General features: G+C 41.0%; 1 protein-coding gene across 1 annotated transcript; it reads left to right on the top strand.

The window, feature by feature from the left end:
* Positions 1-2,305: 2,305 nt before the first annotated feature.
* On the top strand, positions 2,306-15,782 carry si:ch211-149e23.4. The gene is made up of 14 exons (XM_040037380.1): positions 2,306-2,434; positions 4,775-5,089; positions 5,295-5,603; positions 8,904-9,188; positions 9,275-9,419; positions 10,218-10,381; positions 10,467-10,748; positions 10,880-11,179; positions 11,277-11,561; positions 11,642-11,804; positions 12,709-12,869; positions 13,028-13,103; positions 14,668-14,695; positions 14,802-15,782. Exons 1-14 carry the CDS (start codon positions 2,368-2,370, stop codon positions 14,946-14,948), a joined length of 2,727 nt encoding a protein of 908 aa, XP_039893314.1. The 5' UTR covers positions 2,306-2,367; the 3' UTR covers positions 14,949-15,782.
* Positions 15,783-16,070: the final 288 nt, after the last annotated feature.

The raw sequence follows: 16,070 nt of genomic DNA, 5'->3' as shown, positions 1-16,070 counted from the left end.
AACCACCTGTCCTCAGACATCCTGGTGAACTTCTATCGTTGCACCATCGAGAGCATCCTGACCAACTGTACAACAGTCTGGTACGGGAACTGCTCTGCCTCGGACCGGAAGGCGTTGCAGAGGGTCGTGAAAACTGCCCAGCGCATCGCCGGAGCACCACTTCCTGCCATAAAAGACATCTACAGGAAGCGGTGTCTGAAAAGGGCTGGGAAAATCATCAAAGACCCCAGTCACCCATCACATGGACTCTTCACCCTCCTGCCCTCTGGGAGGCGCTACAGGAGCCTCCGGACTAAGACCACCAGGTACCGGAACAGCTTCTTCCCCACAGCTGTCAGACTCCTGAACTCTGCCTCCTGACATCTGACCCACGTTAACACATGGACTGAACATACACACACCCACAATGGACAACTGTGCCCTCAAACACACAATAATAACATGGACTGAACCACCACTCACAACCACTAGCACTTTATATAGCCTCTGTAGAAACTATCTACACCCTCACTTATCTTAACTGCACTACTGTATAGCTCTCTGTAAATAATCATTCTGTACATTCGATAATTTTTAATCCTACAACCGTTTACAACTTGCATAGTTCCCACTTCTGTATAGCTGTATATCTCAGATTTCTGTAAAGTTATTTAATTCATATTCTGTATAGTTTTTCATATTTATATCCTGTTCATAGCCTGTACACAGCTTGTACTCATTACAGCCTGTACATACTTATAGTTATAGAATATTCACAACATACTTCATACCGTGTACATTATAACATACCATAATAGACCCATTTCTGTAATATACTTACATATCTATACTATATTGTAATATATCTATATCACTAAAGCACTTCTGGATGGATGCAAACTGCATTTTGTTGCCCTGTACCTGTGCATGTGCAATGACAATAAAGTTGAATTCTATTCTATTCTATTCTACATCCTGGAAAGTGTTGTTCACTTGGTTGGCAGTTGTGAAGGGGTTTCTCGTTGTCACGGCCAAAGGTTGAATCAGGAAAATGGACTCAAATGCAAACAGAGACGTGAGTCAAAACTAAATACTAAGAGACACTATGAGCTAGAATAATACTAAGAGCTAAGACGTATCGTGAAGGGATCTTTATAGAACTGCAAGGAAGTTCTTGTCCATAACTTTGCTGTTGGTTAATTTCCAATATTTTTTCTCTCTGAGTAGCCTTAGCACTACATAAAAAGACACAAAGTCAGGACCATAAAACCAGCTTAACTCATTTTCCATAAATCTGTTTACACTGTTATAGTTCAGGGAGCTGCCTCCCTTTTGGGGTTAAAAGCTCCTCTACATAATGTAAATATGTCAATTTTAGGGTGGGGACTTGATTTAAGATCAGAGTAAGCGTCAGGTTAGACAAGTAGTAGCTATGGTGGAGTCTTCAGGAAATGTAAAGTCCTGTGAAGTAATGGAAACACTACTCTGTATGGGTGTGTGAGTATGTGAGGTAGAGAGCGAAAGAGGATGAGATATCTACCATTTTCTTTGTTGTAAAGCCAGTTTCATAGCCTACAAAAGTTCTCACTATGGCTGGCAGTTTCATACCGGATAATTCAAAAACAGCCGTTACAAACCACACGATCAAAAAAAAAAAAAATGTGTTGACAGCAATTTTTCGGTTAGGTCATTTCATTCACTGTCTTCCTCTTGTGGTCCACATGAGTCAGTGCCAAAGTGAATCAACTTTAGAGAAAGATGGCAACCTCTGACAAGCTGTGCACTGCTGAGCCTCTGCAAGATTCGCTGTTCTCTACCACAATTGTTTGGTTTTTATTTTTCCTCGTAGGGTGGTAAATTATGCTGAGAAAAAGTCTTTGTGAAAGAAGAAACATAAAACACACAGAGTCAAAGTGAATTAGAGGAGCATTATGCCACGAAACAATGACCAGAAGTGAGTGATTTCACAAACTGCAGGGCATGAATGATAGCGAGCTGTTTCGCAGACAGGCAGTCTCTGCAGGCCCCAGGAGGGATGGGATGCATAGCTTTACCACTTCCCAAGATACTGTGCTATATGAGGTGGCTGAGTAACTGAACAGACGCATCCTGTATAGCGATGCTGACAAAAACAGAACTGTAAGACATATGCAAAACACACAAGAGAACACCTACTGTTGCAAACTGAAGAAGTTGCTTTTAAGTGTGTGTGTGTGCGCGCATGTACAGTCTGTAGGTGTGCAAGTGGCAGCAAGGCTCACACAACTGAATATCAGCTGTAGAGGGTGTGTGCCATAAACCATAAACCACATAATACACACACCCTTTAAATACCATGTGCCCTGCATACAGCTAGTCTATAGTTCTGCTTCAGTCAATGACACCACCATGGGATGCTCATGGCTGTTGATTTTGGGTCTTCTCTTACATGTTGCTCATTCTTTGGAAATTCTGGGTAAGTCTGCAGAGTTACAATCCATCTGTTGCAATCAGCTGTTTATGTGTTCATTTTACTGGACCTTAAGCTCTTGTTTAACCTGAGGCATTTATACCCAGCAGTGCTACTGGCTTTCCTTACTGATTAGTCCAACTATAATTACAAATGAGCAATAAAACTACACACTGGATGCATCACAAAGTTCTAAATAATACATTTTTCTGCAGCACATTCCTGATTGTATGTTTGTAATGTCAACCTGGTAGGCAACTCTTTATTAGGAATCATATGCGCTTCCTCGGTGTGACCACTGCATTTTTTTTTACAGGCTTTTAAAACTAATATATGAGGTCTTTAACATTTGGGGAAAACCCTCTCCTGGATGTACTTATTTAAAGATTCTTCCCTTTGATTTGGTGCAGTCCTTCATTCTGCAGAGTCACCGAGACTTCCAGCTGGAGATGAAAGTTTAAACGTGTGAAAGAGCTTCATTTTCTAAAGTCGAAAGTCTTTATTTGTTTACCACATCCCTAGTCTGCAGAGGAATGTGTGCATTGTGCCACTGGTGCATTGTTGCTGTCTGGTGAGAAAAAGAAGCCCCTGGGACTCAGGAAATATGATGCAGTAGAAGAATGTGTGATTTTTCTTTCACAGTTATTACTTAGTTTGTATCCTTAAGGTGTGCCTTCTCCATTCTTGGCTGACATTTATTTTGGCACTAACCTGCAAGGGCAAATGAATTACGAGCCCACCAGGCATAATTGAACTGATATAGCATATTTATTTCTCTTTCTTGCTTTCTCTTCCTCTTAAAAGGCTCTGGAGCCTCTCCACATTGTTTCCATTTGCTGTGATGTATAGTAAGACCAACAGCATTAACAGTGCTTGATGCAAACAGTTTAGACTGCAGCAGCCGGCTGCATATTAAGAGGTTTTCAATGAAGTAGTGCAGCAGTAAGCTGTCGTCATTTTACTCATCATGTACCTTAAGCTGAATAGAGGTTCTTGGCTCCAGCTGACTGGTAGAGCAAGCTGTGTCCTTAAGTGCACTTTGATGAAGTCTGGGGAGGAAGCAGAGAGAGAAGGGGACTTGGTATGCATTAAAGTCTGCACACTGTCCTCTCTGAGAGTGCTAAAACCTGCCAGCCTATATTAAATGCCCTCTCCTGTGAAATGCCCTAACTGTGGCTGATTTCTAAACAGTGCAGAGGACCCTGTCTGGGTGTGGATCTTATTTTGGATGGTTTTCATTTCATTAACATAATGGAGTCCTCCATCAGATACACAGGCAGGAGACAAGGCTGCATTTATTTATTACTGTCATTGTGTGCAAGTTAACCTCTTGTCTTTTGCTTTTTCTCTGTAAAAACAAATAATTTACCAGAATTTTACAAAGTGAAGACAATTAATTCGCTTAATCTTTTATTGATCTTTTATTTTAAAAATATTATGATCCTAGGGTTTGGGGTTTGGGGTTTCAGTTTAGGGCCTGTTAAATTCTGGGAATACTGTTTTAATTTCTTTATTATTCTAGACTGTGAGCTTTGCTTCTGGTGATATTATTACGAATGAGTCTTTAATTTCTGTGTTTATTTTATGGGTGACTTATAGTTTCCTCTGTCATCTTTCTGTGCCTGAGAGTCTTCTCCTCCCTGTTATTCTTTCTCTTTTGGCTACTTCCTTTGAGGTCTGGTTATCTTTCATGTGATGTATTAGTTTCACTTCCCGTCTCTGACTGTCTTCACCTGTGTTAATTACTTTTACCTGTGTCTCATTCTCATCCTGTTTTTCATTCTGCCGTCAGCCCTCGGTGTATAAATAGTCCCGTCTTCATCATTGTCACATTCCCTGTGTATGCTTCCCTGTGTGTTGTCCTCTGAAACTCTTCGTGTTCTCCTGTTTCCTCACTCCTTGTATTTTTGGATTGTCCTGTTGGATTGTGTTACTTTGTGGATTAAAAAAAGGAAGCTTGCTCGTTGTCGACGCAGTCTGCCTCCTCTGTTTCAAACTGAGCCTTAAACTTTCCATTTTCATCCAGTTTTCTTTTCAGTTACTTTTACTTGTAACAAATTAAATATAGTCTGTTTGTCTGTTTTAGCCTTATTTTTATACGATTTTATGTCTTTTTTTAATTGAGAAATGACTGAGGAGTTTATCACTACTGACCTAGTTAGTCTACCTCTTTGATTACAGTTTTTCTTAACTAGCGACAGACAATAGGCTGAGTCAACACAACAAGTAGCATCTATCACCCTGTGCCCAGTCCTCTCATCAAACCCATTCCCCCTCAAGGCATTTCTGCTTTCTCAATGTTTTCAGTTTCAAGATCTCTGAGCTGAACTTCTGATCTCTCATTAGGTTCGAGTGAAGAGCCTTTTGAGAGCATCACAGCAGTCCTGGGAAAGGACATGTATCTGAGCTGTATCTATCTGGGTGACGATCCTGTTGACAGCAGCGAGTGGAAACAACAGATCAGTTCAAAAAAAAAAAAGCGACTGGCAGGATTTATCAATGGGAGACCATTTCAAAGAGATAACTTTTCACTCCCAGTTTCTCTCACCAACCTCACAATTCAGATTAGGGTGACCGGTGTGGAAGTAGAAGGACAATACACCTGTGAGTTTGAATCACATGAAGATACTTACACTGGCACTGTAATCGTCACTGTAGTAGGTAAGCTACGCCAATAACATGTGATTTCTTTTCTATAATCGACTCACCTCTGTGAGAACAAATAAGTCCGATGAAGTTGCCACAAACAGTTCTAAAATTAAAAGGTGTTAACTGATGCACCACCAGATTTTAATTAATCAGATGCATTATTATCCTGAGACATGCCTATGTCACTCAACGTGTTTATTTTTCAATTTGTTCACAGTTCAACCAGAAATCAACATCAATCTGAATGCAGAGACCATAAATGGGACTCACTATCAGTCTGTGTCATGCTCTGCCATCAATGGCAGGCCTGAGCCCCAGATCAGCTGGTTGGTGAATGGGTATCCTCCTTCAGATTTCCCCTTCATCGAGGTTGTGAATAACACCCTTCCTTCAAATGACACCTTCACCGTCAGCAGCGTCCTCCGCTTTCCCACCCACTTGCAGGAGGAGGACAACGTGACCTGTGTGGTTGAACACCAGACCCTCCCACAGCCCGCGGTCACCACAGTTAGGGTGGAAACCTACAGTAAGAGCATCAGAGTTGTTGTGTTTTTATGTCCCTGTTGCTAGGTGGTGACATATTGTGTTGCATTACCACTCATACGTTTGCAATCATGCATCATGACTCAGCATCTTGCAACACAATAACTTTCTCCTGCTGAGCTTTTACGCAGCCTGTTCCTTCTCACTCTGCTCCACATGCACGGTGACAGACCATAAATCACGTTGCACAGTGCTATGCATTCATGTGGGAATGCGCTCTTCCATTGAAGCTGAGTATATGGAAGCAAAAATGAATCAACGACCCAGTAACTAATTAATAACAGTACTGTAATATGGTGCAGTGTACAGTTTAATGGCTCAAGTCTAGCAGGTCAAAAGATGCGCACCTGCATCTGTTGACCTGGTGAAAATCCGACTGCATAACATTAAAGCTAAAAATCCAGCATCCCAGTTAATCACGATATTTTGTTTCATAGATTTCATCAAATCGCTAAAGCTGCTATAACCAATATCTTGATATAAAAAGCGCAGGACGGGGGGTCAAAGTAACGAGTCCGTACTTTACCTGACTCTGCAGTTCTTCCCAGGTCCACTGAGCATTTTAGCATTTGGGTCATGATATGGGGGTTTTTTTGTTGTTGTTTTTTTTAGGGCAGCACCTTTCTGTTTTATCCACAGCACTGCAGAGCTGCAGGAACATGTTGCATTTAGAGGGTGCAGTGCGGATGACCAATACGAGCAGAGCAGCACTCTGAGTTATTACAGAGCTGATAAAATGATAAGTTAGTTTTTCATGATTGTAAGTTAAAAACTTATAAAAAAAAATATTAAAAAATATATATATAAAATATAATCTTGGTCTATGAAAGCATAATAATAATAAAAAAAACATTTCAGATGAAAATATAGGCTAAACACACATACAGAAACCCCGAGCTCACAGGAAAGACAGATTAATACAGCAAACATCAATATAAAACCATCCACACTGTAATTTAGTGCACCTGCAAAGACTCACTCTTTAGCACAACCCTCATTGACACTATTATAGAGTCAGTAATGATAATGAGCAACCACAAAGCAAACAAACATTATACCTCAGCAACTTTGCACTGACTGTCATGAAAGCGTGGTTACCATGACGAGACCCCTCACACTGTCAGTATTCACAGGCAAAGGCAGGACGTCGGATCATTAACTACACCTAGATGCTTTAGCTCTACTGGTATTGGACCAAAGCAAGAAAGATTTCTCATACTATAAAAGTTTTCTTTCACTCAGGATGGAAAATTTCACCATGTCATGTACATGTCATTGCTAACTTAATAAATCTTAGCTCCTTGCTCTCTTCCCAGCAAATAAATACCCTTAGTACTTGGACTGTCGTCATATGTAGTGTAGGAGCAGCTGCTGAATCCGATGATCTGCCATCCATCTGTTTACAATGATGGTGGTGATCACACTGATCAGAGACATGACAAGCTCGAAGCAACCTACACCTGCTTTTTCCACTTCAAATCCTAACATAGAAAGATAAAAGCTAAATGCATTTAATTTTTATTCAGCAAGACTTAAAATTACAGATTTTCATGCGGTCATAGAGCAGGGGAGCTGTGGGCCATTTTTGCCTGACTTTTACACCCAAATCAGATCTACGTCATAACCTCATAACTACGTCATAACTACGTCCTACTTCATAACTTATCCCATAACCAGAACTCCGTCACAACAACTTGAATTACACAGCAGGTTGTGGTGTAGAGATAAAAGGAGTTTCTGATTACTACATATGAACACAGAAGTCTAAATGAAGCTGTATGTCGATCAGCATATTTTTGCATCTATATTAGTGGCCCCTTGCTGGCTATTTAAAACACCATGTAGTCCATGAATTTCACTGACCGAAGATGCAAATTCAAAAATGAATCACACAAATTTAAAGTGAAAACACAAGAAAACAGTCAGTATAATATGGTGGTGGTAGTGTGATGATCTGGGGCTGTTTTGCTGCGTCAGAATCTGGAACTTGCTGTGGTAAATGACCACATTCGTTCACCACAGAATGTCGGGCCATCTGCTTGTGACCTCAAGCTGAAGTGCACTTGGGTTCTGCAGCAGGACAATGATTCAAAACACACGAGGTCCACCTCTGAAGATCTTAAGAAAAACAAAATGAAGACTTTGGAGTGGCATAGTCAAAGTCCTGACCTGAATCCGATTGAGATGCCTTGGCATGATCTTAAAAAGGCAGTTCATGCTTGAAAACCCTCCAACGTGGCTGAATTAGAACAATTTTGCAATGATGGGAGGGTCAAATTTCCTGCACATGGCTGTAAAAGACTCATTGCCAGTTATGACAAATGCTTGATCTTAGTTGTTGCTGTTAAGTGTGGCCCAATCAGTTAGGTTTAGGTTTAGGGGGTAATTAGTTTTTCACACATGGACATGTAGTTCTGGATTGTTTTTCCCCTTAATAATAAAAACCTTCATTTAGAAACTGCATTTTGTGTTTACTTGTATTATTTTTGTTTGATGATCTGATTGAAGTGTGAAAAACATACAAAAAGTAGGCGATCGGGAATCAGGGGCCAAGCACTTTTTTACACCACTGTATATGTTTGGTAATAAAGCTTTAAATGCTCTCTTCATACAATCATACTAATATGTACAGCATTACAGCCTCTTACTGCTCTTTCAGTGGCAGACCTAGTAACAGTCCTATTAACGTAAGCCACACCACCCAGTTCATTTGTCCATAATACATTTCCACTTCACTGAAGCACAGCAGCTTAGGTCATTTTCAAACTGCAGTGGTTAAATGCAGACATAACTTTATGTGTAAACATATTGAATTTTTTTTAAAGCCAAAGAGCATTAACTCACTCCAAATGTGTGCACACCCCTGTCCAGCACCCAATTTATTATGAGGTGTTGACCCACTTGCTCATTAGAGGCATTTGACTGTTGCGTAACACCAAAACTTTTACGTATTTGATAATAGACTCTGATCTATGCTGATTCCTCGTATTAAAGCCTGCGGTTCTCTCAGCTTTGGTTGGGTAGCAGCTGGGCCAGACATCTGCTCTCAGCTGCAGCTCAGCCAACAGATGGGACAGGTGATAAGCCTAAGTCAGCATTCTCCAAACCCAAGCAGAAGCTCCTCATGGCGTGTGTTTAGCTAACATTCAGCTCATCCGGCCCCAGCTTCCTATTTAACCAAAACACCCTGAGCCTCTACTTGCTATCTGACTTTTTAATTTGCTGGAAAAAACATTAGAGCTTGTGAAAAATAACTCTTCTCGCCCTTCTTCCTGCTCTGCAGCAAGGCCAAATGTGACTATTAAAGCAGAGATGGTACAGCAAGAAGACGGAAATGATTTCTGGGTGGTCTCTTGCATTTCATCTGGAGGGAGACCTGACACTGACATCTCTTTGGCTTTGAACACGGCTGAAGAGCTGGCGAGAGAAAACGACACAGACTCAGACATACAGAGAGTCTCAGTCCGCCTCCCCGTAACAGAATACGGGGGTCACAACATCACTTGTGTGTTTGACCATCCTAAATTTACACAAAAGGAGTCACAAGCCCTAACACTGCCAGTTTTCTGTGAGTACAATCAGTGTTGAATAAACTGCTAATGCTCAAGAGGTAACAGAGGAACAGAGTTTGTTTTTGTTTTTTTAAATCTACAGATTTGGCTCCAGGTCAGTTGTACTCAGACTTGGAAGGGAACAGCAATGACTTTGAAGATGTGGAGCTGCAGGAAGAGGAGACTGAAGCTGTTATCAGACTCGAGGTCGAAGGGAACGTGCCACGCTACAATGTTATCTGCAAAAAGTAGGAAATATTTGGTGTCAAAGGGCTACTACATCAATTTCATATATTGTAGAAGTGTTCGAACTCTAAAAATGATAATTATAACAGACAGACTGCGTTATGAGCTGGCATGATGATGAAATTCATCATGTTAGGGAAGGTTAAGGTTGAGAATCTGATACAAAGTAAGTCCACTCCATTATTGTGCACAAATAATGGAAAATAATGTGCAAGACAGATAAAAATGACTTATTAAAAAAGTATGGGGAAATTGCCCATTAATGACAAAATAAGAAGTATATTCATCAGTAAGTGCTCGTACTGTGTTTGATTTCCCTATTTTACCGTATTAGGTGCAGTTGTTCAACTGTGAAATCAGTGCAAATATCTAATCAGCAACTGAGTGAATTTAGGTCATGGTCGAGTAACCTGCAAAGAAACACTTGTTGGTGCTGGATGGGCTGGTTCAGATATTTGGGAAACTAACCACATAACCAAAAGAAAAGGAGCAAAAATGAACAGTACCTGCAAAAATAATATGCTTTTACAAAAATAAAAACAAGCTTCAGTCACACTTTTTTTCATGTATATATACAGTGAAAGAATATACACATCCTCCACAGGATATGTAGGTAGTTTCAGTGGTGGCATATTTGGTGGCATAAAAACCACAAGTGACTGTAAGCAGGAACCATATTTAGATACATTTTCTGATTCAAATGTTTATTTATTCAAGCTTTGTTTTCCTTTTGTATTCTTATATTAAGACAAATGAAAACATTTCTGAATTCCTGCATATTTTGCATATTTGCCCTCCAGAGATGATGGCCCCTTGCCTGAGAGTGTGAAGCTGGTGGACAAGAGCCTGAGACTCCAGGGCCCTGTGGATCTTCAACACGCTGGTCTTTACAAATGCACCTTCTTTTATCAGCACCTTACAGCAGTGCTGCGGTTCAATGTCACTGTTAAACCTATACAACAAGGTAGGTGAAACTCTGCTTTGACCTTCTCTATTATCTGACTATGAAATATTGATGTGAACTCTTCTCTCTATACGTTTCCCATCAGTTCCTCCTACAATACGAGTTGATTTGCGGACTGAAGATGGACGCAGAGTGATTGAGTGCTCAGCAGATGATGCTGTTCCTGCAGCCAACATGTCCTGGCTTCTACCAGAGGGTGTGTCTGAAGACTTTTGGTTCAACTCCACTTCTCATAATGGAAGCCACTCTGTCAGGGGGTTTGTACTCCTCCCTCCCTGCTTGCCTTGGGAGCTCACTGCAGAGTGTGTGATAAATCACCCAGCATTTGAAAAACCAGAGAACAGAAGCATAACACTCCCTCTTTGTGGTATGTTCAACAAATCAACCAACCAACCCTAATTTCTTATCAGTAGCGGATATATGTGGCCATAGATTTAATTTTTTTCATCAAGTGGAAGCCCTCCGCTTCCTGTTGTTTAACTTCTCTTTCCTGCACAGCTCACCCTAACATCACCGTCAACACCAGCACTGAGTGGAGACAAGGTCTGAAGTACACAAAGGTGCAATGCTCTGTGGACAGCGCCCCTCCGGCAGCAGTTATAACCTGGCACGTAAGGAACACCAACAACAGCATCGATAGCCTGGTGGAGACCAAACAGCAGGCTGATGGTCTGGTATTTGCTCGCAGCTCTGTGCACTTCCTGTCCTCTCTCTATGCCGGTCAGAATTTGACTTGCATAGTAAAGCATCCGAGCCTGGAGGCAGAAGAGGAAAGAATAATAAACATCCCCGTGCACAGTACGCTAGTCATTTCTTAGAAATATTACCTTCTATGACACAGACAACCTCACGCGGTTGCTCATCCCCTTCCTGACACCCCCCTTTTCTTTTTCAGAAGCCCCCCTGCTGAGTGCATCTGTGGTGAGACAACAAGACTCTCATCTCTGGCTGGCAGTGTGCGAGTGCACAGGAGAGTGTTTCGAGACAAACCTTGCATGGGACCTTCCCGAAAAAAACGAAAGGCAAACCTCTGTACACTCAGAATATGAAAGAAACTCAATGAATGTCAGGGCGACTTATGAGTTTCCGCTGAACCGTCATGAGGGGCAAAACCTGACTTGTGTGTACCATTTTGAACCAGGGGTCACACAGAGAAGGACTGTTCATATGCCCAGATACTGTAAGAGCAACAGAAACAATACTCGATTGAACACTAACGCACAAAGTTCATCTTAAATATTTCTACTGTTTTTTTGCCAGATATCTCTTCTCTGAGAGTCCTGAACTTCACGACTCCTCTGCAAAGCCGCTACAGCGATCAACCTGTTGTATACAGACTGTCCCTCGACAAGAATCGTCACAACCAGAAAATACTGCTCGAAATTGAAGGCAACGTACCAGAGTACGAGCTCAGCTGTAAGAGGTGCTGTATCCGGTGTTTCAAACCACCTGTTCACAATGAGGAAGCTGAACATAGTGCACTGCACAAAAATCTGTGCTCCCACAATTAAGAAGTAGCTCTCTGAAAATATCAGTTGAGTTATTTACATAAAGAGCTTAATGCAATAGCCAACAACAGCAAGGAGACAGTTTAACTTTGCTTTATCTGGGAGCAGGCAAACAACTAAAAACAGTACCTTTAGTACCAGGTGCATTAACTTTCCTACTGTTGTCAAAAAAACAGTAGCCTGTCCAATTATAGTCTCAACTGGCAGGAGGTATATCTGTTATCTACCACCTAATCATGATCAGGAAGTTCCTGTGAACACACAAAATTGAGTGTTCCCACAGTAGTAAAGGAAGTAGAAGAAGCAACACATTGTCATAGAGCACGATTTATTAGGGGGTATTTTACCGTTTAAATAAAGGCAAATAATTACCCTGGTTCTGTCCATTTGTACATTTTTTGTTGATTTTTTGTAACCACGTGTGAACAACTTTTGTAATGCAGAGTAATGTGCAGAGATTTCTTAACCAACTTTCCACCTGTTTTCAGTCTTTCAGATGATTTTACCAGCTAAGAAATGATCTGGCATGTAATGTCTATAATGGAAACTTCTACACTTTTGGTTTTGTTTTGGGGTTTTTGGCACAATGTGAAGTGTTAAAGTGAGCTTTAGGGATAGTGGTGCAGAGCCAGCTTAGCTCTTTCCCTGCTTCCACTCTGTAAGCAAAGTTAAGCCAGTTACCTACAGCCTCCTATTTACTGTACAGACATTAGAGTGATTAGAGTTTTATTTTTAACCCTCAGCAATACAGCACATGGCTATATTTCCCCAAAAATGTCACTTAAAGAGAAACTCAGTTGTAAACCCCTGGTATTTCAGGAGTGATGGCTCATTTGTGCAAACGGAGGGATCTGCGATGATCTTCCAGTCAGAGCTTGCAGAGCTGAACAAAGGCCTGTACACCTGCTGGGCATCCTTCTGTCACCACACTGCTACAGTCAGCTTTCAGGTGGAAGTCACAACTAGGCTTGAACAGCTCGGTACGTGTCTGCCATGATGGGCTTTTGCACTCAGAGAAACATGACACAACAGAGAGCTCCTGATAATATCGGCATGCTTACGTGCGTAACCAGTTTCACTGTGAGGTTTTCTGAGATGTTTAGCTGATATCAGTTTCTTTGTGTGCTTTGTGTTGCAGCTCTCACATCCATGATTTGCATCTCTTCAGCATTAGCCCTCGTTCTTATCTCTGTCATCATCCTCTGTGTGTGCTGGTGAGTTAAGCGCTTCCACAGGTGACAAACAGCAACTCGGCAGGTGATGCGCTGACGGGCAAATGAGGGCAATGTTGCCGATGGCACAGAGTGTACAGAGAGTACTAGACAAACAGGATGTGTGGATCGTTAACCCAACTAACCAAAACCCCAGTACCAAGCTGTTATTCACAAACAGGAAGTAATGTGGCTGAAGCAGACAGGTGCCTCTGCCACCACAGCCCTGCTTGCAGACAGGTAGAGGCTGTTAGGCAGTCAGAAAAACAGATTTATTTTCCAGTTTCCTGTTCTGGCTTTTAGCGGTGTTACTTCTGGCAATTTGTGCAGCAGACTGCTGTTCGCTGGCCAATTATCATCACCGACACTTTGCAAAAGGGAAGGTGAAATGTGCAGAAGGTCCACATGTTCGGAAGTTATTAGTATAATAAAATTCAAGTTGCCATTCACCAGTGAAAAAAAATCCACAAATTCATCTCTTAATCCTGTTGCTGTTGGAGAAAGAGTCACATCTTTTAGTACTGATGTGGGATATCTTTCACAGTCCTAGAACTGTTAATGGTTTCTGCCTCCAGAAGCTTCCACATTTCCACATTCACTGCCAAATCTAACTTCTCACAAGAATGTCTGTCAGGATCAGATCAAGCCCCGCTGTGAATAGAGCTGCACAAGAGTGGTTTACAGGTTATTTCAATACGCCTGTCACTCTGACCGGAACATTTGGTGAAGGTGCCATTGGCTGACGGAGTCTAGGCGCGTTATCCCATGCTCCAGTGGGAGGGTCCTGTCAAGTTAATTTGGGAAGGTCAGGCACCCAGTGAACAACAAGAAAACATGACTCCCCACAGAGGAAAGTTATTTTGGGACTAATGTCAACCCCCCACTCCTCTTTCCCTCATCTCCAGTGCTGCATGGGGACATTTTTTTTGTCAGCAGCAGGACATCACTGGGTTTGTGTCACTGAGGTCGCAGTGTACAAAGTGAGCGTCTGCTTTTGACACCAGAGATCAATGATGAAGGCTTGGGTCACCACTCGTATTCATTGATATTCCCGTCACATATAATGCATTCACCTCTGCAGCTTGCTTATTTGAATTGACTCGGTGTGGCCAGTTATGTCACAGTGCCATCTAGTGGTGAAATCTCTCAAAAAATAATTTAAAACAGGGTTTATTTAAATTGAACTGAATAATTGTCTTTGGTTCACCAAGTCACAAATCAATTTATATAAAAAAATACTGATAGTCATCAAGAGTCATTCATTCATATACATACATAAAACATTAGCAAAACTACAGAAATCACATCACAGCATACTAATTGGATTTGGCACAAAATGCATCCTATAATGTTGTCCTGGGGCCATTTGATCAAATCTGATTAAAGAGGGCGTTCTTAGTCAGCAATAGACTGAGCTCTCTGTAAGGCAGCAGTGTGATACAGTTTATCTAATGAGATTTTTCCAGCTGTTCTGACAATCTTGTCCAGTTTGTTCCTGTTTGCCACAGTCAGGTTGCCATACCAGACTGAGATAATTCACCATCAACCTCTGTTTTTTGTTTTATAGTCAAAGAAACAGCAGGAAAGAGCACAAGGTACATTTAAATATGATAATTTTCTCCAGCTTTGCTAAGTGTCTCAAATCCAAAACTAAATTCAACTCTTTTCCTCCGTATCTCCATCTGTCTCCGTATAATTCAGGAGGAGTATCTCTCAGCCTTGACATCCCTCATGCAGGACCCCGGCTCCCCTGAGGTGAAAAAGCCAGCAGTAACAGAAAAAGACAGCAAAGAGGGCACTCCTATGGTCAATTACTCCATAGTCATTGACGTCAAGAGTACAGTGTGAAGACAACAATGCTTTGCGGGGCTTTTTAAACCACATCCAGTTGTGCACAAACTAGGTGTGGCATCTTAGTGGAACTGTAGCACTCTTTTTTTCAAGTGTTTTGTTTTTCTGTAGCATTGAAGTAAAAAACTGTGTATATATCCTGAATAATGTGAGATTTTGAGCAGATTAGCATTGATGACTTTACTGTTTAAACTAAAGACTGTATAAAGGATGTACGTAGTCACCCATTGATACTAGACTCCACATTCTGAAGCCTCTGTGTTAGTGTAACCACAATAGCTTTTTGAGCCATGACCTCACATATTTGTACTAGAGGGTGGAGTGCTAACAAACTATTCATATTCATAAATTGTAATATATCTGGTAATTAGCAGTAAGTCACAGACTAATAAAATACTCATTAGGCCATAATACTAGACTCCTGCAGGAGACACAAACCCCTATGGGAAAATTAAAGCACCTGCCCTAGAGAACAAGGGGGCAGCTAATAGTATCTTTTTATCAGGCCATAATACTAGACAGCACAAAAAGTCCAGTTCTGTGACAGAACAGGTTACAACTATGTCTGCAGACCCACACAACGTAATAAGATGGATGACTTATTTAAAATAATTAAATACCAAATTAAATACAAAATGCATCCACCCTTGAGTTGTTATGAAAGGGAAAAGCATCCATAGAAATCAAAACTGTTTTGTTTTTTTTCACCATCCTGTAAATATTTCAACATGAGTCACTCACTTTTGAAGCACTTAGGAACTGCAGTTTGGGGCACTTGCTGGCTTTTTTATTCAAATGCATAAAATTTGCACTTTTAGAAAAAAACTAAATCTTACTTGAATTTTTCATTATTACAGTTTCTTTTCAGATGTATATTTTTTTTGATCTGTCATTAAAGTGATTCCAAAGTAAATATCTTTCATCTTTAACTTCTTAGTTTTAACAAACTCATTACAAGCACAGCAAACAGTCCCACATACTGATGACTGTCACACTGCTCAAGTCCTTCTAGTGTCTTTGCAATGCTTAATTAGTCAGGACCATCTGCTACGACAAAAGGAGTGAAGCTATAAATACATTTCTGTACTATGTGTGATTCAGATGTAAATAGACTGAACT

This window comes from Simochromis diagramma, unplaced genomic scaffold (assembly GCF_900408965.1).
Source record: "Simochromis diagramma unplaced genomic scaffold, fSimDia1.1 OVJJ01000463.1, whole genome shotgun sequence".
Lineage (NCBI taxonomy): Eukaryota > Metazoa > Chordata > Actinopteri > Cichliformes > Cichlidae > Simochromis > Simochromis diagramma.
This window is presented reverse-complemented; position numbering and strand designations above follow the sequence as displayed.

Bases quoted from the DNA above. Each gene is read 5' to 3' on its own strand.
- si:ch211-149e23.4 (XM_040037380.1), top strand. From the start codon at position 2,368: ATGGGATGCTCATGGCTGTTGATTTTGGGTCTTCTCTTACATGTTGCT. The intron at 9,189-9,274 runs GTGAGTACAATC...TTAAATCTACAG, and splicing joins CCTAACACTGCCAGTTTTCT to ATTTGGCTCCAGGTCAGTTG. The intron at 13,104-14,667 runs GTGAGTTAAGCG...TTTGTTTTATAG, and splicing joins ATCATCCTCTGTGTGTGCTG to TCAAAGAAACAGCAGGAAAG.